The sequence below is a fragment of the Xenopus laevis genome, chromosome 5L (assembly GCF_017654675.1).
Source record: "Xenopus laevis strain J_2021 chromosome 5L, Xenopus_laevis_v10.1, whole genome shotgun sequence".
Lineage (NCBI taxonomy): Eukaryota > Metazoa > Chordata > Amphibia > Anura > Pipidae > Xenopus > Xenopus laevis.
This window is the reverse complement of record NC_054379.1, coordinates 54,653,652-54,677,850: the sequence shown is the minus strand read 5'-3', so window position 1 is coordinate 54,677,850 and position 24,199 is coordinate 54,653,652. Positions and strand designations below refer to the sequence as shown.

The 24,199-nt window shown below is 38.7% G+C and overlaps 1 protein-coding gene across 1 annotated transcript in view; it reads right to left on the bottom strand.

Annotated features, from left to right (window-relative positions):
• The window catches only part of scaf8.L (SR-related CTD associated factor 8 L homeolog), a gene marked incomplete at its 5' end in the record, with an annotated part of 68,206 nt that overhangs the window by 27,068 nt on the left and 16,939 nt on the right, over nt 1-24,199 (bottom strand). Inside the window, 4 exon segments of the mRNA NM_001095790.1 lie at nt 2,112-2,265; nt 3,430-3,591; nt 5,816-5,860; nt 5,951-6,034. Of these exon segments, the coding sequence (NP_001089259.1) occupies nt 2,112-2,265; nt 3,430-3,591; nt 5,816-5,860; nt 5,951-6,034 (445 nt within the window).

Here is a 24,199-nt window from a genome sequence, read left to right as displayed (position 1 = left end):
GTTGTTCATCGTTGTTTACTTTTTTCAGTTACTTTCTATTTTCTATTTGTGACAGTTTTTTCTAATATTGTTTCACTTTCTTATGTCTTTCTGAAGCAGCTCTGAGAGGGGGTCACCAACTCTGTAAACTGTGCTAAATGTATACAATAGTTGATACAATTGTTTGCTTTTTTTTTCCTGCTGAGCAGAATTCCTGAGTTTCATTTTTCCAACCATGGCGATCGGTCGATCAGACAAGTTACTGTCATGGAAAAAAATGTTTTTTCTCAAAACACATCAGTTATAGTGCTGTCCTAGTAGAATTCTGCACTGAATTCCGTTTCATAAAAATCTGACATGGGGCTAGATATATTGTCAGTTTCCCAGCTGCCCCCAGTCATGTGACTTGTGCTCTGATAAACTTCAGTCACTCTTTACTACTGTACTGTAAGTTGGAGTGATACCACCCCCTTCCTTTCCCCCAAGCAGCCTAACAACAGAACAATGGGAAAGTAACCAGATAACAGCTCCCTAACACAAGATAACAGCTGTCTGGTAGATATAAGAACAGCATTCAATAGTTAAATCCAGGTCCCACTGAGACACATTCAGTTACATTGAGTAGGAGAAACAACAGCCTGCCAGAAAGCAGTTCCATCAGTTTAATTTAGAAATAAAAACGAAATCATAAAAATCATGACAGAATCCCTTTAAGAGATTTATATCAGCTACCGATAAGATCTCTGCATGTATTGCCCATACATGCAGAGATAGGCAATATCTGAAGATATCAATGGGAGATTGTCACTATTTTTCTGACATAACTTTCATACGAATGCTGTCAACTAATGGCCTGACCATTCTAACCTGTCTAATTTGTTCTCTTTACTACTCTGAATTGCTAGTTGCAGGTCGAAAGATTGGCACAGACGATCGTGTCGAACATAGGCTATAATCTGCATGTCTATGGTCATCTTAAGGCTACAAATATATAGTTATTGCTACGTTTTATTACTCATCTTTCAATTCAGAATCTCCTATTAATATTTCAGTCTCTTGTGGTTGCTCGAGTAATTTGGACCCTAAGAGCTAGATTGCTGAAATTAAAAACTGGATAGCTGCTGAATAAAAAGCTAAATAACTCAAACACTGCAAATAATAAAATCACACAATCTTAATTTTAAAGTGAAAAACACCTTTCAAAATCTGCTTCTGGATTACTGAGCTGCCAGACAAACACCAGAGACAGGAAAATTCAAATTTTAACTTCAATTTTGGAAAACTGCTAAAAAAAATAAAAAATTGAAAGCAATTGAAATAAATCTTTATTTCTGGTGAACACTCTTAAAACAACTGAACTAAAAAACGTGTTTGGAAGGTGAACAACCCCTTCAATCTCTGTTTTGATAAATGCTTTCCCATTACCTCACTAGAGCCTTCCCTCGCTCTCAATCTTTTCTGACTGCAGTTTCTGTGGTTATAACTTGATTTCTGTGTTTAGTCTTTTTTTTTTATTTCTGCTGCTTTTCTTAGTTCAAAATTACCTCAAAACATTAAGAAACAGCTGCTTTCCTCAAGCAGAAAAACATTCACTCATATTCCACAACTCTCTTGTGCCTTTCTATTTTTTTAACATAAAAAAGTATTTACATTTTTGTGCATACATTATTGCTCACAGAAATACCTGCTATGACTTCCCATATCACATTGGTAACAGAGTGTTGCACTCTCACCAAAATTCCCATCTTTACTGCTCTCTGATGCTGTACCAATGCAGGTAGAAAAAGTGGCTAGAGAATGCAGGAAGTGGGCCTAGTATTGATCACTGAACAGCTTACTATCCTTCTCATGCAATTCACTTCAAAGGGGCAGACAGGACACTGAATTTAGTTTGAAGAATGACTGATGGTTAGGGCCAAACATTAAAAAGGCACTGAATAAAAATACATTGCACAATCCTGTATTTAACGCTGTTCTATCTCATAGTGGCCCTTGCAATACGAAGATCAAACATGTGACTTGCGTCATAGCTACAGAAACACCAACATAAGCCAACCAAAAATAGTTTTAGCCATAAAAAACATTAAAACAGATGTTAAAAACGAACTGTGTTGAGTATTCAATTAAAATACCTGGAGTGTTGCTCATTGCAGCAGTAGTACTGGGTAAGACTGGTGTGACAACTGGAGGAGGGATCCCAGCAGCCATATCAAGAAGTGGCTGAATAATTTCACTTTTAAATACATTATTCTTCTGCCAGAGATTCAGAACTCTTACAATTTTGCTCTGAATAAGAAAAAGTAAGGAAATACATATTAGAAAAATACAGAGAGAAAAATAATTCAATGGCTAAAAAAACAGCATTTCCTTAAATGAGTTCTGAAGTGCACAACTATACAGACACAAGACTTAATTGTTATATTAAAAAATACAGCAAGGTTTATTGTCCATTTACAGGCAAGATGCAGATAGATGGCTGATGAAAAGTAACCCCACTAGTGATGTGCACCAGCCTTCCCCCCTCCATTTATAGATCCACGCCGCCCCACCAATGATGTCACAAAATGGGCGGGGCAGGCAAGAGTCTATACAGGAAGCCAAAAGCTGCAGTCTAAGGCCAAACCCACTCGACTGGCGAGTCCTGTGGGTATCGGGCTGGACCACACATCACTAAACCCCACAGCATGATGATGTAGAAATGTGTCAACCATTTCAAGAATGCAGAATAACAACAACAAAAAGAATAATTTGGAAGAAAGGTAAAAGTTTGCCAAAAAGCATGACAGTGACCAGCTGCAGTGCAGAAAAGGGTTTCAGATGAGACCAAGAGAGCTACAGATATAGCATAAAGCTGTTGAAGCAAATAAGGAAGCTGAGCAGAGTTCAATCAGTGGGAAACTTTAAATTTAAAATTCAGCTTTAAAAATAAGTAACAGCACTTAAAAACCTAAAATGTAAGCAACACCACTCTCCAGCTCATTAAAACCCTCCTTAAGGATTGGAGCCCAAAACTTCAATGCATATTCACGAGAGGTCTTATCAGGGATATATAAAGAGGCAAAATAGTGTTTTCATGCCTCAAATAAATGCCCTTTTTTATGCAAGACTGTACTTTATTTGCTTTACTAAACTGAATGACACTGCCTGGAATTACACAGTTTGATATCCACACATATCCCAAGGTCCCCAGTTCAGCATTAGTTGTAAAATGTTCTGCCCGAATTCTAAAAGTTTGGACCCTGCCAATGCATAAATAAGTCGGGCATCTGTTGAAATTATGGCAGTAAGCATTTCCAAGCAATAACTGTCTGACTCGGGAGAGAACCATCAGGATCTAGGCTATGACAATGACTGCAAAGGAGGGTTGAAGTCATTTACAAGGAGGGTTGAAGTCATTTAAATTTAAATCTAAATAAATAATACAATTTGGAACACATTGATAAAACATACCTTCTCATCAGCAGGACAACGGTACAGATTCTGAAAAGTATTAATTATATTATTGCTAAAACGAGGTGCAAAAAGATCCTTGTCTTGACCGAACTGATGTCTGGATTGACGGACAATTGAATCAATGACATACAACCCAGAAACCTTATATTCTGGCTTGCACTAAATTTGAAGGAGAAATAAAAAGAAAGCAAAACACAAAATTGTAAGAAAAGCGGAGTTAAATATTAAATGTACATACTTTTTGTTATGTATGGCCCTGCACACATACTACTACAGCTAAAATATTCCAAAGGCTGGTAAAAGTTATTAATTGCTCAAATAAAAGATTTGCTGCTTGTCACATGCATTATTAATACAGCTGGCCATACATAGCCAGATTTGGTCAGGCAGTTTGGAAAAATTCAAACTTACAGCCTGACCATCTGGGCATGTATGGTTAGTCAAGGAGGCCATTCAGACCGATAATTATTGATCTACCAGAATCACCGGATCCTGTCATGGTTCGGTATCTATAAAAGTAATGATCCAAGCCTTTAAATTTGTATCAGGAGTTTCCCATCTTGGATTCTGTTAGAACTGTCTGTGAAACACACATTCTAAATGTCCTGTGAAAAGCTAAGCTTTAGGGGTCATCGCAAACCATCAAGCAGAAAATGAGGCTAGCATTTCATACTGTATAAGATGATGGTACAGAGTAGATTATAAAATTCTCACGCTAACTGCATTGATTTCAAACTTGCCATGCACTAATAATCTTAAACTAATTACTAATAAGCCTTATATCATGACATTTAGTTTCTATATTTTTGAGTTGGTCCTTAAAGGGGAAGGAAACCTAGTCGGCGCAAACCCCCCACCCCCCCTGGCCTACCTGTCCCGCTGGGCAAATGCCCTTAACTTGTTACTTACCCTTCTGCGCAGGTCCAGTCCAGGGAGTTCACCGACGACGTCTTCTTCCACGAGATCTTCTTCCTGCTTTGAACGGCGCATGCGCAGTAGGATCATTTAGCCGGTATGATCTACTGCGCATGCGCGTGACTTTTGGCGCATGCGCAGTAGATCCGTACCGGCGAAATGATCCTACTGCGCATGCGCCAAAACGCCGTTCACAGCAGGAAGAAGATCGCGTGGAAGAAGATGTTGTCGGTGAACTCCCTGTACTGGAACTGCGCAGAAGGGTAAGTAACAAGTTAGGGGCATTTGCCCAGCGGGACGGGTAGGCCAGGGGGGAGGAGGGAGGTTGGGCAACAAACGGGAGGGGGGTTTGCGCGGACTAGGTTTCCTTCCCCTTTAAGCTCAGGTAAAAGACAGCAGAGCTACTGGGTCATCTTTGGAGGCACAGATCTTCACTGTTAAAGGGCTGTGGTTGCCTTGGACTGATACACAACCCCAAAACACAATGTACAACATTTCTGCCCTATTTCTTTAGTTAAGCTTTAGTTCTATTTTAATTATAAATCTCAAAAAACAACATTTAGATATAGAAGAATTGTGATTAAAAAAGTAGTGGTTTAGGCTAATTTATTACAATATTTCTGCAAAAACCCTAATAATACCTCCCTTTTCTTCAACTTCCCACTCCCTGAATTCCCAGGCTGTGCAGGGGAGCCGGTTGCTCTAAGCACACTGAATTGTAGGACAGGAACCAATCGGCAACTAGCAGGACCTGACAGGGAACTGAAGCCTGTCTTTGCTTGTGTGACTGCAGGGCTGTGATTGGCTGTCCCCCCTCCTACTGTGCTTCTGGCAGGGACCGTCAGGACACACCCACCCCTCATTTGAAAAATGGACCAGTGAACCTCTATAGGGAGCTCCAATAAATGGGCTATTTTTAAAGGTAATGTTAATTTTTAGCACTATGTAAAAGCAACACCATATATTACTCATAATTGCCTACAAAATTAGGGTTTTTCATGTATCCTATGTCTCCTTTAAAGCAATATTTGCTTATGCGTTCTCTAAGCTCAGACTCAATGCTTATCCGTTCTCTAAGCTCAGACACAATGTTGAAAAAATCAGCTCTCCTCCAGCTACAGCTGTTAAATTGTTTCAAAAGCAAGAGCCTCAAGGGCAGAAAACAGAGATGGACAAATAGTGCTTTGAACAGCAATTGTACTTACAAATAACATTAAAAACATTTACAATTTGTAATAAATGCATATTAGAAAATAGCATAGAGGTAAAATTCCCTTCATAAGGCAAAAGTTTATTTTCAAGTTTATTTTTCATCTCACTCTAAATGTGCAAATCTAAAATCCAAACCATGCAGGAAAATAATCTGCAGACTAATTCTATATTATTAAAAAAAAAAAAACTATCTGGGGAAGAAAAAGGAGGCCAGAGTTCTGGTGGACACATTCACCAGACCTAGTAGGAAGCTTACCTTCTGGACGAATTTTTCAACGCTCTGAACAACGTGCTTGTAAAACTAAAAAGAAAAAGAATACCAAATAAAATTACTGAATACATAGTTGCAATGTGAAATTATGAAGGATATTATTTAATAAAGAAAAATTACCTTAATGGCTTTAATAGCAGCCTTGGTTATCTGGGTCATTTTGGCTTTAGATATAGGTGGCTTGTAGTCATTCAGTGAATATAGCTGTAGACAAAATAAAATGAAATTTTAAATCATGTAAAAGTATTGTACAGACATTCTTAGCATAGGCCAATGTTCTCTCTCAGTACTTGCTCACAACATACCATGCTCTTTTCCTATTCACTAGAAGTGAAAATGGTTTCTGGTGTTTAAGAAGTGTGATGAAATCCCAATGTTTGCCTCTGCCCTAGAATCAATGCTCAGCAGATAGTAAAATAACACTGGGAGCACATCTGCCACTTCTGCCCAGTGTTGAGGAATTATTGGGGCCTATGATTAAAATTTGCATGACAAAACTGCAGTGAAAAAAAATGATCACACATTTTTTGGTGTTTTTTTTCACCCCAACTCAACATTTGTATTAAAAAAAGAAAATTGCCATCTAAAACCTGGTGAGCTTCTATCTAAGTCAGTGGGAGGTATATCTTTTAATAATTAAGCTATTTTGCTTTTTTTTTAAAACAGTTTGTTCCTGCAATCACATTGAAAACCTTAAATCTGAAATTACTTTATTCTTTGTTTCTGTATTCCAATTGTTGCGGTTAAATATTTTTAGTAGAAACAATGTGAAAACAATGAAAAATGCATGTAACGATAATATTTATAAACAACTAAAATCTTAAGTATAATATTATAGTAATTATAAGAACCTCTAATCTAAGTCATGGTGTGAGTGGCAAGTCTATCAAGTTTCCATCCACTGAAATGTGATCATCAAATAATACATGGCATTTTTTTTTTTTTTTTTTTTTTTTTTTTTAAAACTAGTCACAAAAATCAAAAAATTCCATCATAGTATTTCACATAATAGTTTGTGAATCAAGAGGGTTTTGTTACATGTAAGCAACTATTATTGCCAAGAATGTTGTTGTACACTGTAGTGATAAGGTTTGCTTTCAGCAGAACCAGAGGCCCTAGCACAGACCTTGAAAAACAGCCCCAGACCATGATACCTCCTCCACCAAACTGTACCATTGAATTAAGTAAACAGGTAGAAGTGTTTTCCTAGCATCTGCCAAACTCAGACTTTTCCTTCACTGCCAGGTGGTGGCATACCACCATCAAGACAATGAGTTTGTACTGTTCCAGGTGTTATTGATGTATAGCATTACACACGGTTAGATTTATTGGCCTCTACTGACCCATAAAAACCAATGCTTCCTAATATTCTTTTACTGATACAGTCTGAAACCCAGCAGTGAGTGTTCCAACTTTTAGTTTTTTTAGCTGGAGTGTCTGGTTAATTTTGGCCATATACCATATACCTCTACCCTGAACATACACAGAATTTTCAGAATCATGGTAAGCAAAGTGATTAAGTGCACTTTTGAAGAATCACACAACCCCAGATCTAAATATATAAAATGATCATTAGCTACTGACAGATGCTTATACAATAACAAAACAGAATACAATCAAACTTAGAATTAAGTCACATATATTGTAAAAAGGCAACCAATAAAAGTTGGCTAGCTGCATGTAAAGTTACAAATCTGACATTGATTTTTCCCCTTTTGTTTTAGGTATTATGTATTAAACTTAAAACTTTAGTATGTTCAAAAAGTGTATACATATTTAAAGGACATATATTTTAGAAACTTTCCAATATATATTATGTATTTTAAGCAGTTAAATTATTTGTAAATGCATTTGCTATTGAAGACAGAATCTTTGACCGTCTGATACTCCTGAAACAACGTAGAAGGCATCAGCAGATTAACGGACCTCAAGGAAATACGATTTCTGCTACCTGCCCCAGATTTCATTTTTGTGCTTCACTATGCCAGGCCACTACTGATATGTGCCAGCACGGTATGCCCAAAAACAGAGGACAACAACTTTTTGTGCAAAATCATTGTACCCTGTGTACAAGAAGCCTACATACTTATGGGGGCTTTTTGAACTTGGAAAAATGGGGTTCCAAAGCAATACTCTGCCCAATTCAGTCTTAATCCCATTCTGGGGAGCTGGCCGGGTAATTTCTTTTACTCCTGCGGACTCCAGGAAATTTTCTATGCTAGTGTTCGAGCATACCCTCTATAAAGTCTTATGGAACATAAACTGAACATTTTGTATTTTAACAACTCCTAGCTTGTTTTACAGATAAAAACTTGAGAGAAAGCCAGCATGCCTTATTTAGATGAGCAACCAATTTTCACAACTTTGATAAACTATGCATTGTTTACTTAGTTGTAACTATTTTGTCCAGCTATATTAAAAATTAAAATCTAGGTTAAATATTAAATCTAACATAACATGAAAAATCAAATACAGGTATGGGGACTTTTATAAGGAAACCTGTTATCCAGAAAGCTCCAAATTATGGAAAGGCAGTCTTTCATAGAATCCATTTTTATCCAAACAATGTTAATTTTTTAAAATTATTTCCTTTTTCATTTTAATAATGAAACAGTACCTTGTACTTGATCCAAACTAAGATGAATCCTTATTGGAAGCAAAACCAGCCTATCGGTTTATTTTATGATTAAATGATTATCTAGTAGATATAACTTATGAAGATCCAAATTACAGAAAGTACGGTAAACACCTGTTATCTGGAAAACTCCAGAACCCGAGCATTCTGGGTAACGGTCCCATACATGTACTTGATTCAGTTGTTACTGTTTGAATTAAAAATTCAATAAATAAATAGAAAACAGTTTACAATCCTGTGGTCAGGTAAACAGTATATTTTCATAAAAAGGCAAATATTCTAATTATAAAATATTTGCATATTTGTCTGAAATGCTTCAGTTTTGCCAACAATTTAGAGAGATCTGCAGAAAAAGTAACTCAGCAGTTTCTCCTGATTTTATTTTTGTAGGTCAAAGAGCTGTAGATGCAACATTTCCTAAAAGAATAAGAAAAGATAAATTGGGAAACAAGGAGAAAATGAGTCATAATAAGAGAAGACGAAAGACAGAATAGCAAGGAGGGATCTATACCCCCCAAAATAAATTTTAACTTATTCAGAGTGGTCCTCTCGGCACCTTTGCAATTTACATTAATTTACATTTAATTCTAATGTACAGTTTTATATTAACAGGTTTTAGCTCAACAGCCTTTTGGAGTTCCAGGGTCTAGCGACCCTAACTATCTATGCTCTTTCTTTGTTCTCCATGTAATCGGTTAATCCTAGGGTATTAACAAAAAAATAAGGACTTTTCAAATTGCAAAAAAAAAAAATTGCAAAAGAGATTAGGGGAAAAGTCTAAAATCAATTGATTTTTTTGGGGTTTACATCCACTTTAATTGGCTATGAAAGGTGAAACATAATGTACAAGGGTGAAGCTGACAACATTCTAAAAAGTGTGCAAAAGACAGACTGCCATATTTACATAAACAACTTTAGGGTTGGGTAACCTCAGTGAGGCAACAGAAAACGCATCGCCGCATGTGCATTAGCGCAGGCGACTCTGCGTTATAGCCTTTGGGGAAAAAAGCAGAGGCAGTTCGGGCAGATAGTCGCGCAAAAGACGTGCCGATTAGTTGCCAGGAGACAAAATCTCCCCGAATCTCCTCGTGTGGCCTTACCCTTAAGTCCCCATATCTAGCTAACCCTTCAAAGTATTTGACTTATTGACCCCTGCATTGAATGGACAGCTGCCATATGATCACCTATACATGGACAGTCAAATGCTATTGCCCCAGCAAGTCTGATTTGACCCACAATCTGGATATTTCATGTTCGGCAGTTTTACTGTAGGTCTCAAACCATGGTCACAAAGCACCATAAATGTTTGTAGCATAAGAAAATAATACATTTCTTGCCATAGTTTTCTACTGAAAAATCACCAAAACAAGCACCCTACTACTTAGACTTACTAATCCATCGTTGCCAAAATGTTTTATGCAAAATGTGACATTCCTCAGAAGGTAGGTATAATATTGCTTGCCACTCTATAAAATCTGCTAATTTTTATAGATAGCTTGTTAAACAGTTCAGCATAACCAGTATCTATAATGTTATCTATATACTTGAGCATGAAATAACGGCTCAGTTTGATCACATATTAAAGATTAATTAAAAATAAAGTAAATATGCAGAAAGGGATACCTTCAATTCAAAAAAATTGGTTTTGAAAGTTTTTTTTTTTTGACAGTTTTGCTCAAGGAACCCTATGTAGCAGACTTGCTAAGCAATAAGGGATAATAACCATATGTAGCAAACTTGTTAAGAAAATGGGCTTAAAATGTAACCTGGTGGTGGTGGGGAATGCCCAACTTTGCTCACCTTACAAAAGCAGGTAGGACTGTTCCCTTCTGCAAGCAGAAATGCAGAGAGACCTCTAAAAAAAAGTCTACGAAACTCGTCTAGTAATTCAAACAATATATGATTAACGGAAAACTATACCCCCCTCAAACAATGTAGGTCTTTACGTAAATAAACCATTTTCATAATAATATACTTTTTTTAGTTGTATGTGCCATTGGGAAATCATAAATAGAAAACTGCCGTTTTAAAAAAATAAGGGCAGCCCCCTGGGATTGTATGATTCACTGTGCACACAAACATACCAAAGAAACTATACTTGTTAGGTCACACGAGCCAATTAACAGACAGAGTTCTGTCTTTTGCTTCCTGTTACAGTTAGAGTTGAAGTATTTCTGGTAAGGTGATCTCTGAGGCAGCACAAATTGGTGGTTCAAGGCAAGAGATGTAAAATGGCAATATTAACTGAAATACATATATATTCCAGTTTGAGAAGATTCTTTAATATGCCACTTAATTTGATATAAACTATCTGTTGCTCAAGTATTCATTTTAGGGGTATCATTTTCCTTTAAGGACAATCAAGCATGTGCCTACTGTTGATGGCTGGATTTAAAGCCATCTCATAATAATCTATTTCTTGGCAGCAGCATGGCATTGAGCTAACTAACACTATGGTTTTGTGTACTATCCACTAACAATAACAGACAGCTTATACTCTCCAGGGAAGGTAATTTAAGTATCTTATTATTTGGTGCAAATACGTAGAACTTGATGGACATTCCTATAACATATAACTAAAATGTGAGTCACCATTTCTGCACCTGTGGCAGGGGTTTGACCCATTTTTATTACTCTACTGTATATAGTGTTTGTATATTCTGCATGGCTTCACAGAGATCTTATAGAGGTAAGTGGGGTACCTGGGGAAACCCAAGCAACTACAGGGAGAACTTGCAAACTAATTTGCACTTCCTCCAATGAAACCCAGTGCTACAATAGTGGATATCTTGCAGGCTGAAGAAGTGGAGAAGGTTTGAATTCCACCACAGTGAAAAATAAGGGAAAAGGAGTGAAGTGCTTGTACCTGCCAGTTTATAGGCACTATTCCATACAAAAAAAGGGAGTAGAAGTAGCCTGTATCGGACTGGTTTGGCGGGACACCATGAAAATACCTGGTGGGACCCAGCCTTTATGGGCCTCACCAACTGAGACCCACACCCCTTGCCGCTCTGTCCCCTCTCCCCAGATCACAAACACAAGGATGGAAATAAGTGGCGTACTTAAAGGGGGACACCGAGAGGAGGCCCTTGAAGGTGAAGTCCTGGTGGGCCCCAACACCCCAGTCCAACCCTGGAAATAGTGGGATATAACTGAACATAGAGGGCTAGAGTGTTCTCTAGGGGGTTAAAGGAGAAGGAAACCCCCTGGGCGCAAAACCCCTCCCCCCCTCCCCTGTGTTGCCCCCCTCCCTCCTCCCCCCTGGCCTACCTGTCCCCCTGGGCAAATGCGCCTAACTTGTTACTCACCCCTCTGCGCAGGTCCTGTCCACGGAGTTCACAGTCGTTACCGGTACGGATCTACTGTGCATGCGCCGAATGTCACGAAGTGAAATTGGAAAACTTTGTGACATTTGGCGCATGCACAGTAGATCCGTACCGGTAACTGTTCCTACTGCGCAGGCGCCAGAAGACGCCGGTCAAAGCAGGAAGAAGACACGCGTGGGAGAAGATGGCGACTGTGAACTCCGTGGACAGGACCTGCGCAGAGGGGTGAGTAACAAGTTAGGGGCATTTGCCCAGGGGGACAGGTAGGCCAGGGTGGAGGAGGGGCAACACAGGGGAGGGGTTTTTCGCCCTGGAGGTTTCCTTCTCCTTTAAGAAAAGAAAATGAAATGCACTTCCATCTGCTTCTTCATTGACAGGCACACCATCAGCCTGTGTATATACATACAGAGTGGATTTTGCTGTAAAAAGGCAAAAATATGCAATTTGTTTTGTATAGGAGTCTGATCTACCTAGTAAAGTATCTAGTAAAGTTGGATTGAATCCAAAACATGACATCACAGCCCATAGATTGGGCCATTTCATGTAGCCTTAGCCAAGTTCAAAGTCACTACGATGGTTAATTGGGATGTGGTTATGAACTTGACTGAGATAGCAGTACAGTTGTCATTACAGAATATTACTGAATAAGTGTGACTTATTTATCAACTCTGGGTAAATGTGTACCTGGGCAATAGTCTATAGCAAACAGTCAGTGATTAGCATTGTTTATTCAGCTGCAAGTAAAACAATGATATAAAAAATATGGTTGGTTGCTATGGGCTACTGCGCAGGTGCATATCTGCCCAGAGTTTAAAAATGAGTCCCACTTCACTACGGCCAGGTCGTTGTCAATAATTTTGGCTAACACTTTGACCTCCAAGTTGATTAAGTAATATGAGTGTAAACCCCTTGTGTCCATACTAACCCTACCTATCTGACTAAGACTGCTTTGTAGATAGAGAGGAAGCATGTCTATGTCCATGGTTTAACTCTCAAGGGGTACTGAATCAATGGATCAGTGTGGAGTATACAGCAGATCATTGGTAGCCAGAAGTAAAACAGAAGCATCAGGAGCTATAAATACTTTGATAGCAGTCAGCCACTGCATATGGTATATCCTCATGTTCAGTAACCAATTACCCATGTCCATCTAATTCTAGGGTTCAGAGTTTCTAGATTTTGTTAATCAAGCAAGGATTTCCCCAGTTTATCACTCTGATCAAATATAATTTTATTTGAATATATTTATATATATTCCTATTTAGTTGGGGTTGGGTTAGTTCTACATTCCATCTTATAGCAGTGCTCTGCCATCTCCATCTGTTCCCTTTAACCTTCCAGCAATGGTAACACCTTTATATATAACCACCACACAAAGAGTTTCAGACAGGAGGAACCCTGGTGCATAAGCAACAATCGACTCGGCCATCAGGCCAGTATGGTTGCTCCCTCCTGTTTTCAACAATGTGAATCGAAGAGAAACGGCTTAAAGGAACAGTTCAGGGTAAAAATAAAAACTGTTTAAATTAATAGGCTGTGCAAAATTAAAAAAAATTTCCTGATATGGTTAGTTAGGCAAAAATGTAATCTATAAAGGCTGGAGTGAGCGAAAGTCTAAAGCTGGCCATAGACATGCAGATTTTACCTTTGTATTTGACGAAAGATCAGACTTCCCAATCTTCCGACCTACCACTAACCATTCAGATTAAATAAACTAATAAAATAACTAACTCTGATGATATCATCAGATAGGCAATACATGCAGAGTAATTATTGTTAGCCGACAGAAATCTTTTAACCTGTCCAGTCAACTAAAGGACTGATCGCCATGGTACGAAAAATGTCAGGACAATCCACATACGGTATGAAAATCATATGGAATTCTGATTCTTACGACTATATCTTTGAGTCTATGGCTATCTTAACATAACAAAACCCAACTTCCTGCTTTTCAGCTCTCTAACTCTGAGTTAAGGTGGCCATACACAGGCTGATAAAAGCTGCAGACAGACCGAGTCGGCAGCTTATTGGCCCGTGTATGGGGCCCCCCGACGGGCTTTTAACCTGTCCGGTCAACTAAAGGACTGATCGCCATGGTATGAAAAATGTCAGTACAATCCACATACGGTCTGAAAATCATATGGAATTCTGATTCTTACGACTATATCTTTGAGTCTATGGCTATCTTAACATAACAGAACCCAACTTCCTGCTTTTCAGCTCTCTAACTCTGAGTTAAGGTGGCCATACACGGGCCGATAAAAGCGACAGACCGAGTCGGCAGCTTATTGGCCAGTGTATGGGGCCCCCGACGGGCTTCCCCGATCGAGATTAAAAATCCCGTCGGATCGCAGCCGCATCTGTTCGTTGATGTGGTCCCGCGATCCGACTGCCCTTTACCATTCGTTAGGATTCGATCATTGGGCCCTAGGGCCCACGATAGGATCAGCCCGTTATTGCGCACCTAAAGGTGGGCATATCGGGGAGAGATCCGTTCATTTGGCGACATCTCCAAACGAGCAGATCTCTCCGTGTATGGCCACCTTAAGTCAGTGATTGATCCTTAGCATGCAGGTCAGATTCAAAAGCAAACAGTTAGGACCCATGTCGCCCCTCCCCCCAAAAAAACGGATTGGTTGCTGCCTGGTAACCAATCAGTGGAAACCAAGATTGCTGCAAAGCATGGTGCAGAGATACCAGAGAATTGCTTATATGGTGCCACTATTCAAAAAGAGGTCCAGTTCTCAGCCTCAAAACTATAGGTCTGTTAGTCTAACGCCAGTGGTAGGAAAGCTTTTCAAAGGTGTATTAAGGGGTAAAATAGTTGACTTCATTGCAAATCATAATACTATGAGTTTGTGCCAGGATGATTTTATGCATAACTGATCTTACCAAACAAATCAGTGGAGTACTGCAGGGGTCTGTACTTGGTCCTTTGCTTTTCAACTTGTTTAGTAATGACCTGGAGATGGGCATTGTTAGTATTATTTCTATTTTTGCTGAACATACTAAATTGTGCAGAACTATAAGTTCCATGCAAGATGTTGCCACTTTGCAGAGTGATTTTACTAGATTAGAAAACTGGGCAGCAAGCTGAAAAATTTGTTTGTTCGGGTTTCCTTAAAGGACCAGTAACATCAAATTTTTTTTTACAAAAATTCATTAGTAAACATCAAAAAATAAACACCAACACAAATTAAACTTTCAAATTGTAAAGCCTTTATTAAAAAATAACTTACTGAAACTCCACTTCCGTTCTTCTAGAGAAAAGGCGAAAGGGCGACCATCCATTTTGCAGCAGTTGATTTCTCCTCCCTGGCTATCTCCCCCCGCCGCTCTGCTCTGCCGGCAAGATGGGGCAGCACTTCTAAGCGATACACAGACATGTATCCTCCAGCCGACGTCGCCATTGCCTGCCAGATGCTCCACACCTCTACACAGTATTGCTCCTCCGTCTCACCCTGACTTTCTTTTTTCCTTCGCACCTTGCAGCTTCTTGCCTTGCTGCTCGACAAGCCCGGCTCCGCCTCCAGGAGAGAGCTGCAGCCCTGACATTTGCTCATCTGTCCGCAGAGGCTGCTGAAGTGAAAAGTCAGAAGAGGATCGCCGAGGGAACTTTTTTTTAAACTGCGCTTTCAGTACAAACACTACATTTCTACCTCTGTACCTTCTGCGAATTTGCCTCTGAATAAATATCCCCCACCCCTAACGAAACACAAAGATGCCAGGTATGATTGGCAAGAGTCAGAACTTAGAACACGCACTAGTCATGGTGCGAGTGCGCACAGCATCTACTGACACGGGTGTGCGCAACTTGTTGAGAAGCAAGGCAAGAAGCTGCAAAGAAAAAAAAAGTCAGGGTGTGGACCAACTGGCAGGCAAAGTGGTGTGGAGCAACTGGCAGGCAATGGCGACGTCGGCTGGAGGATACATGTCTGTGTATCGCTTAGAAGTGCTGCCCCATCTTGCCGGCAGAGCAGAGCGGCCGGGAGAGATAGCCAGGGAGGAGAAATCAACTGCTGCAGGATGGATGGTCGCCCTTTCGCCTTTTCTCAAGAAGAACGGAAGTGGAGTTTCAGTAAGTTATTTTTTAATAAAGGCTTTACAGTTTAAAAGTTTAATTTGTGTTGGTGTTTATTTTTTGATGTTTACTAATGAATTTTTGTAAAAAAAAATGTGATGTTACTGGTCCTTTAATTGAGAAGGATCTAGGGATTTTTGTAGATAACAAGTTGTCTAATTCCAGGCAGTGTCATTATTTGGCTACTAAAGCTAATAGTGCTGTCTTGCATAAAAGAAAGGCATTAACTAAAGGAATGAAACATAATTTTGCCTCTTTATAGGTCCCTTTTAAGGGACACCTGGAGTATGCAGTGCAGTTTTGGTCTCCGGCACTTAAAAAGGATATAAATGGACTGGAGAGTGAGACGTGCAACTAAACTGGTTAAGGGGATGGAAGATAGAAATTATGAGGGTAGATTCTCAAGATTGGGGTTGTTTTCTCTGGAGAAAAGACTATTGCGAGGGGACATGATAACTCTTTATAAGTACATTAGAGAGCATTATAGACCGCTAGAGGGAGATCTATTTTTCTATAAAATGATCATTGGGCCAGAGGCCATCCCTTTAGACTAGAGGCAAAGAACTTTTATTTGAAATAGCATAGGTGGTTCTTCACAGTGAGGGCAGTGAGGTTGTGGAATTCCCTGCCGAATTATGCTGTGAGGGCTGATGCTGTTAATACCCTTAAGAGAGGTTTGGATGATTTCTTGGACAAGCATACTCTCCAAAGCTATAGTGATACTAAAAATCTACAATTATTACAGATATTTGTATATATAGTTTCAGTTGGTGTGTGTTGGTATGTGCACTGGGATTCACTTGGAGGGATTGAACTTGATGGGCTTTGGTTTTTTTAAAACCCAACTTAACTATGTTAACTATGTAAAGCAGCAAGTTGGGTTCTGGCTAGTAGGTTAGACAACCATTCACTCTATTTTTATAGATTCAATTTTTGACTAACTATATTGAAGACATTTTTTACCTTGCACAGCCTATTTACCCAGTTTTTAATTTTATACGGAACAATTCCTTTAAAAATGCCCTGGGCATTCAGCTCAATGTTCTCAGAAAAAAAATGGGAGGTTGGGAAAAAAACTGAGCTGGTGCGGAAAAACAAACAAATAATTACTTGGCAGATTACTCTCAAACCAGATTACTATCAAAATATTAATATTTACACAAGATCATCTTGAAATATGTCACCTGTCTGAATTTGTCAGTTCGTTCATTAATCCATTTATCAGAAGAAATTTAGCAATGCCCTGTGGCCCAGGTCTAGATTCTTCAAATGTTTTTTTACCATGAAATCAAATGAGTATGTAAATGAGTATCATGATTTGCTCTATTTCTTATCAATTCTCAAAGTAATAAAATAACCCCACTAAATAATAGATTGTTCATTCCTCATCCCCTGGCCACTAAGGAGGATACTTGGTTAATAGTGTCCCTAGGTGTCCTTAATATTACCATATGCAGAGGGTGGGATTTGACTAGAGGGGGTCCATTGTTTACTCTGTATGTACTATCCTGTGGGACACACAGTTATTAAGAATTTAAGGCATCCTATAAACTCATGACAAACTGAGCAGGGGTGTGGAGACAACTTTACCAGGGCCTGGTCCCTGAATCAATCTTTTCTACCATTCATACTGAAGGACTGGGGTCCTAAAAAAAATGCTTAAAACGTCTCTACTTTGTACCTTCATTTCCCCTTCTATCGTGACATGGGAGTTCTAAAGTGAAAACAAGTCATCATATCATATTAAAGGAGAAGGAAAGCTAAAATTAAGTAAGCTTTATCAGAAAGGTAAATATAAATACACCAGTAAACCCTAAAGGTAGTGCTGCTCTGTCAAAAGAAACACTGCATTTCTTTCCTTTTATTGTGTACACATGGGCTTCTGTATCAGATTACTTGCCTTCAGCTTAAACTTCCTTGCCCCGGGTGTGAGCATGCTCAGTTTGCTCTTCTCCCCCCCCCCCTTCTCTGCTGTAATTTGAGCCCAGAGCTATAAGCAATCAGGGAGAAACTCAGGCAGGAAGTGATGTCAAACCAAGCTAATACTGCAGCTGCTATCCTAAACAAACAGGGAGCTTCTAGAACTTTTTACTCAGGTATGGTAAACAGTCTACTGAATAAATATAGCATTCTAGCTTGCACTATTGCAGCTAATCTATTGGCAATAAAATGCCTCCGTAGCCTTCCTTCTCCTTTAAGCATTCACCCCATGCATGGCAGTGATTCTTCATTTTCCCATATTTGTTTTATCGCTGTAATGATTAGACAGAAAATGTATAGGATTCCTTACACCCATTACACAGAAAGTTTGGAATTATGGGAAGGCTATCTCCCATAGAGTCCATTTTAAGCAAACAATTCTAATTTTTAAAAATGATTTAATCTTTCTCTGTAATAATAAAACATTACATTTTACTTGATCCTAACTAGACAGCACAAATTCTTATTGGTGGCAAAGCAATCCTACTGGGTTTATTTAATGTTTAAATAGTTTTAGCAGACTTAAAGGGGTTGTTCACCTTCCAACACTTTTTCAGTTCAGTTGGTTTCAGATTATTCACCAGAAATTAAGCCTTTTCCAATTACTCTATTTTTCTATGTGTGACCGTTTTTATAATATCAAAGTGTAAAGTGTAATTTTCCACCTTCTAAATCATCTCTGGGATCTACAAAAGGTAGATCAGGATCTACCAGCAGACCTTTAATTGGTGATCTAAAGACAATGTCAACAAACAGCTTGTCTAAATCACCCTCCTATTCATGCTTTTCATTCAGATATTTCTTATGTTAATGTTAAATAAGAAATAGTTGTTAAATATAGTAATATAAATTCTCTCATACATCAATTTAATATTTAAGTAATATTTTCCATGGAACAAAATTCTAACAATGCTTTTATGAATGTAGATCATAATGGGACAACATCACTAAAAGTAGACCTTAGTAAAGTATGGACACACCTACTGTAAACTGTTCTACATTGATACATTTAGTATATACATAGTGGTTATAATTGATACAATAGTTGCTATTACTCCAGAGATGCTGCTCAAAATGTATCAACTAAATGTTGCAAAATTGTAACAGTTTAGAGTCTGCGCCTGAATTACTGAGCTGCGATACTGAAAAACCAAACAGGAACCTCAAACTTTAAACTTAGATTTTGGGAAAAATTTTAAAAAATGGAAAGCAATTGAAAAGTCTTTATTTCTGCAGAACAATCTGAAAACAACTCAACTGAAAAAGCGTTTGGAAGGTGAACAACCCCTTTAAAGTGGACCAGCATTCATAGCTGTAAAAATCTCAGCTGTCAATCAAATATTGTCTACCCCTCCTCTATGCCATGGGCATAGAGGCGGGGCAGACAATTACTTTCACTTTCCATTCAGCACTCCCTAGATGTCACTGCTCTCCCCACATTCCCCCGTACTCTTTACCATTTAAGTGTGTAGCCAGGGCATGGGGATGGACATCTGGTCCCCCATTCTGGTGCACAAACAAGATTCTGAGATGATACAAGACTTGCCTTAATAACAGTGTCAACAAAATGGCTGCCGCCTGCTTGCTATAATTATGAATTCCCAGACTGAAAGAAACAAGATTCAAATAATTTATATAGTGTAATTAAAGTTCATTTTGCTTGACTAATGTGATAAAATAGGTTTTTGAATAATTATTTTGGGCGACGGGTCCCCTTTAACGGATGGTGCTTCAAATTACATAAAGATCCCTTATGCAGAGACCCCCCCCTGGTGCCAAGCATTCCAGATAATAGATCCTATACTTTTAATTGTACTCGATATTAACTAAGCTAACATTAAACACTGTGATGGTAAAAAAAATAACAGGGATTTAAAACACTGTTTAGTATATTTAAAATTTTAAGGTAGATTTACTGCTCCTTTAAATGGATGGAGTTGGTTATTTATGATAGCCCACATGCACACAGTATAACTCCACTTCTGATTCTGAGTGAGTCTGTTTTAAAGGGATTATTATTCTTACTTATTATTATGTATTTATAAATCACCAACATATTCTGCAGCGCTTTACAATAAATGGGTTTATACACTGATTATACAACGAAGAGGGCCCTGCCCAACAGAGCTTTCTATCTAAAAGTTAACAAAGCAAAAGTAGCATTTTTAGAAACCAAGATATGTTTATAGCTGGAAATAACACAGTTGCGTACAGCGGAATTGCATGCATCCATCTTCCGGCTCCGCTGTAAGCTGACTGGGAGATCGGTATTTCTGTGCATGCGCAGTTTGAGCACTTTGCCGGTATGCGACAACTGTGCATGCGCGGAATTACACAGGGGGGGTACGGGTTTTTATCCCCACAGGTTGAGTTCTCCTTTAAGACAAAATAGATCTAAAATATTTTGAAATCCTAATAGATGTATTACGTAGATGCAGCCACTAGATTATGCACACAGCACATGTGATGTGACTGTAACAGATTAATTTAGTTGATCTGCAAGTAGAGTTTGTTTCTTGGGTATGCTATGCCTTTTATGGTTTGAGTGCAAATAGACAAGAACCCTATGACTGGCAACCATATCTGGCTGAGACTTAAAAGCAGGGAGCTAAGAGCGAAAATTAAACTTCATTAACTAAACAACCACATTTTCTGGCACTCTGTATTTTTGGGGGGGAGGGGAATGAGTAAACAGGTCTATCATAAATAAATTTAATTTGTAAAGCTCTCTTTCAGTGATCTTACAATGACAAATCACACAGTATTGAGTGTATTGCCAACATGTTCAAGTACAATGAATTAGAATGGTGCATTACTTTGTTTGGTTATATTATTATTTAAGGAATGCTAAAGACAACTAGTTTCCTTCTGTGCAGAGTATTTGAGTATTAATATACTCATCAATATATTCATATGCAATGTTTTTCCCAGGCACATCAACTGGTCCCATTCCAGAACCCACATAATGAGCCAGAGAAATTTTCTTACAGAAGCAACTAGGACTGTGTGTTATATTTACTGAACTGTGTAGTCCTATTAGTTATTGTTTTAGAAGAGGAAAGGAAAAATGATATCCCCTGCAGCTCAGTTACTTTTTTCTGGAGAAAATACTGTATATGTGTGTGTATTTTATCAGGGTCTGAGGAGGAATACCTGAAAAATTCCATTTGTAAAAAAAAAAAAAAAAAACTATAGGAAACAGCACCACTAATATTTATCTCCAACTGTCTACTTCTACAAAGTCTTGTATTAAGCTGGCCATAGACGCAAAGATCTGATCGTACGAATCGAGGATTCGTACGATTTTCAAACCGTGTGTGGAGAGTCCCGACATTTTTCGTCCGGCGGAGATCGGTCGTTTGGTCGATCGGACAGGTTAGAAAATTTCTGTCAGCTGTCGATAATATCTCTGCGTGTATTGCCGATCGTACGATTTACAAGTGGGAGACTGTCACTAGCTTTGGTTGGACATAGATATCGTACGATTGCTGTCAGGGGCAGAACATTGCTGATCTGTTCTTTAACTAATCTGACTGGTAAGACTTTGATCTGAATTGGTAGTGGCGGGTCGGGAGATGGGAAAGTCCGATCGTACGATGATTCGTACGATCGGATCTTTGCATCTATGGCCAGCTTTAGATGCACGTTGCTATATTCATCTATGTATGTGTATATTCCAGAGTCTGAGGACAAGAAGTGGAAAACTGTTTTAATCTTCTATAGAGTATGTTTGAGGAAGCTGTGTGGCATTAATAGAGGGGAAGGGTGGAAAAATATGTGCCTAATTTGTACAAAATCCAAGAATAATATAAATAACTAAGATATATGATCTTCAAATTCGGTTAGCTAAAAATAATGTAATAAAACCTAAAGCATGGCACACAAAATTAAAGGTGCTTATTTTCATATATGAAGCTTTTATTACATTTTTGTTCTCAAGTGTTTCCCTTTAAATGGTTGATTCACCTTTAAGTTAGCATTTAGTATGTTATAGAATGGTAATTTCTAAGCAACGTTTTAATTGGCTTTTTTTTTTTTTATAGTTTTTGAATTATTTCAAATATCTGGGCATAATGATTCACATGGACCTTTATAGATATAAACAGCTAAACTGTTGTGCAGGCACTAAGCAATAATTATTTGATTAGTGTCCTTGGAGGACACAAAACACGCAAGGCTTTTGTTTTATACATAATGTGAAATAAAGGTTTGTATTATTTAAATTTTGGTCTCCTGGATTCTACAAACTCATTGACTTTGGTGTTCTGGAGTGGTGCCTGCCTGAAATTGAAGTTTTCACTAAACAATAAAGTTTCAATCTGGCAAGATCTGCCACTCACTCTTCCTGGCAGGATAAACATCTCTAAGATGATCTTCTTGCTAAAGTTTTTGTATGTCCTGTAGGGATGCACCGAATCCACTATTTTGGATTCAGCCGACCCACCGAATCCTCCGTGAAAGATTCGGCTGAATACCAAACCAAATCCTAATTGCATATTCAAATTAGGAGTGGGAAGCGGGAAAAAAATGTACTTCCTTGTTTTGTGCCAAAAAGTCACGTGATTTCCCTCCCGCCCCTAATTTGCCTATGCAAATTAGGATTCGGTTCGGCCTGGCAGAAGGATTCGGCTGAATCCGAATCCAGCTGAAAAAGGCCGAATCCCGAACCAAATCCTGGATTCGGTACATCCCTAATGTCCTGCACAACGCCACCATTACCCCTCGGGTACAGTGGTTTGCTGGAATAGAAAGAATAATTAGGGTCTTCTTATGGGCAGGGGAGCATCCGCGGTTACATTTTAAAGTACTTCAGTTGCTTAGTAGGTTCCTTTGAAGCCCTCGCAAAACTCCCCTACCGTGGAGCCTACTCTCATTATGATGTTACTCCTATGACAACGGTTGTACAGGCCTTTTACATGTCTCAGATGAACGTCCCCCCCCAACCCCTTATGGGACAATAACCATCTCCCACACTTCCAGTCCACACAAGATATTTCTAGATGGTCCCAGATGGGAATTAAAATTCTAGGGGACAATACTTCTAATGGAGAACAGAGATCCGCCCACCTCCAGAGAGGCTACGATATCTGCAGATATGACATGCCTTCTCTGTACGATTCCCCACAAGGCCCGTAAATTTAGTGGAAACAACACTTGAGGTATATCTACACAGACAAGACCTGACCAAACCTTGCCGTACACTATACTGGCCACATTGGGCCCAGCACCCTTAGAAAAAACTAGGGTGAAATGGCAAAGGGATATCCATGAGCTAGACGAGGAGATGTGGAAGGCTGCTCTGAAGTTGGTCCCAGAGCTATTCATTTCTATGAAGGATAGGTATGTGCAAATCAAGCTTTTAAACAGAGTATATTTAACCCCCTACTGTTTAGCAAAAATCGATGAAAATGTTTCTGATCAATGTCCTAAATGCAGAGTTGAGGTGGGCTCTTTGTTTCATGTATCTTGAAACTGCCCGATAATACAGGGATTCTGGAGTAACATTCTCCAGTATATAAACTTGCTCTGCCAAATATCTGCTCTCCCAAATACATGCTCCCCAGAGCTCTGTCTTTTGGGTCTACCAGGGGACCTACAGCTCCAGTCTAACTCTAGTTAAACTAATTGTGCTACCTATAATTGCTATATTATGCAAAGAAGGCAATCCTAATGTGTTGGAAATCCGTTGATGCCCCCTCTCTCTAGTTGTGGAGGAAATTGGTGAACGATTCCCTCCCTCAGAAACTCACTTAAAGAGATACTGACATCAGAAAATAACTGTTTTTAAAGGGGAATTCCACAAAAATGTAACTTAAGCTTTTTAAAAAGTAAACATAATTTCAAACAACTTTGCAATATACATAAATTAAAAAATATGCAGATTTTTCATGTTTTTAATGGTTTGGAACAATAACCTAAGCCTAGCCCCCTACTTTCCTGCTGGCAATGGCATTTATTCATACTTTTTGTAGAAACAGGTAACTGTGATGGCTATATTAGGGGTTTCTGTGTTATATGGGCCCTTTATAACAAATTTTGGTTTGGAACAAAGAGTTCCCCTTTAATATCTATCATAACATTGCTTTGAATTCTATTCATAATTTTGCCATAAAAGTATTGGCTTGATGCTTTTACATTACATTTCTTACTACCCTGTTCCTCTATGAGGGGGCTGTCATATTTGTGCAGCAGTGGTCTGTTAGCATTAGAAACTCTGACAAGCTAAGAAGGGACAGTCAGGTTGGCAAAACAGTCTTAGGAACTTCGAATAACAATTACATGCAAAAGTAGAACTATCAGCAAAAAAATGATCTATAGGTAACTTTTAATGTAGATTAAAATTTTCA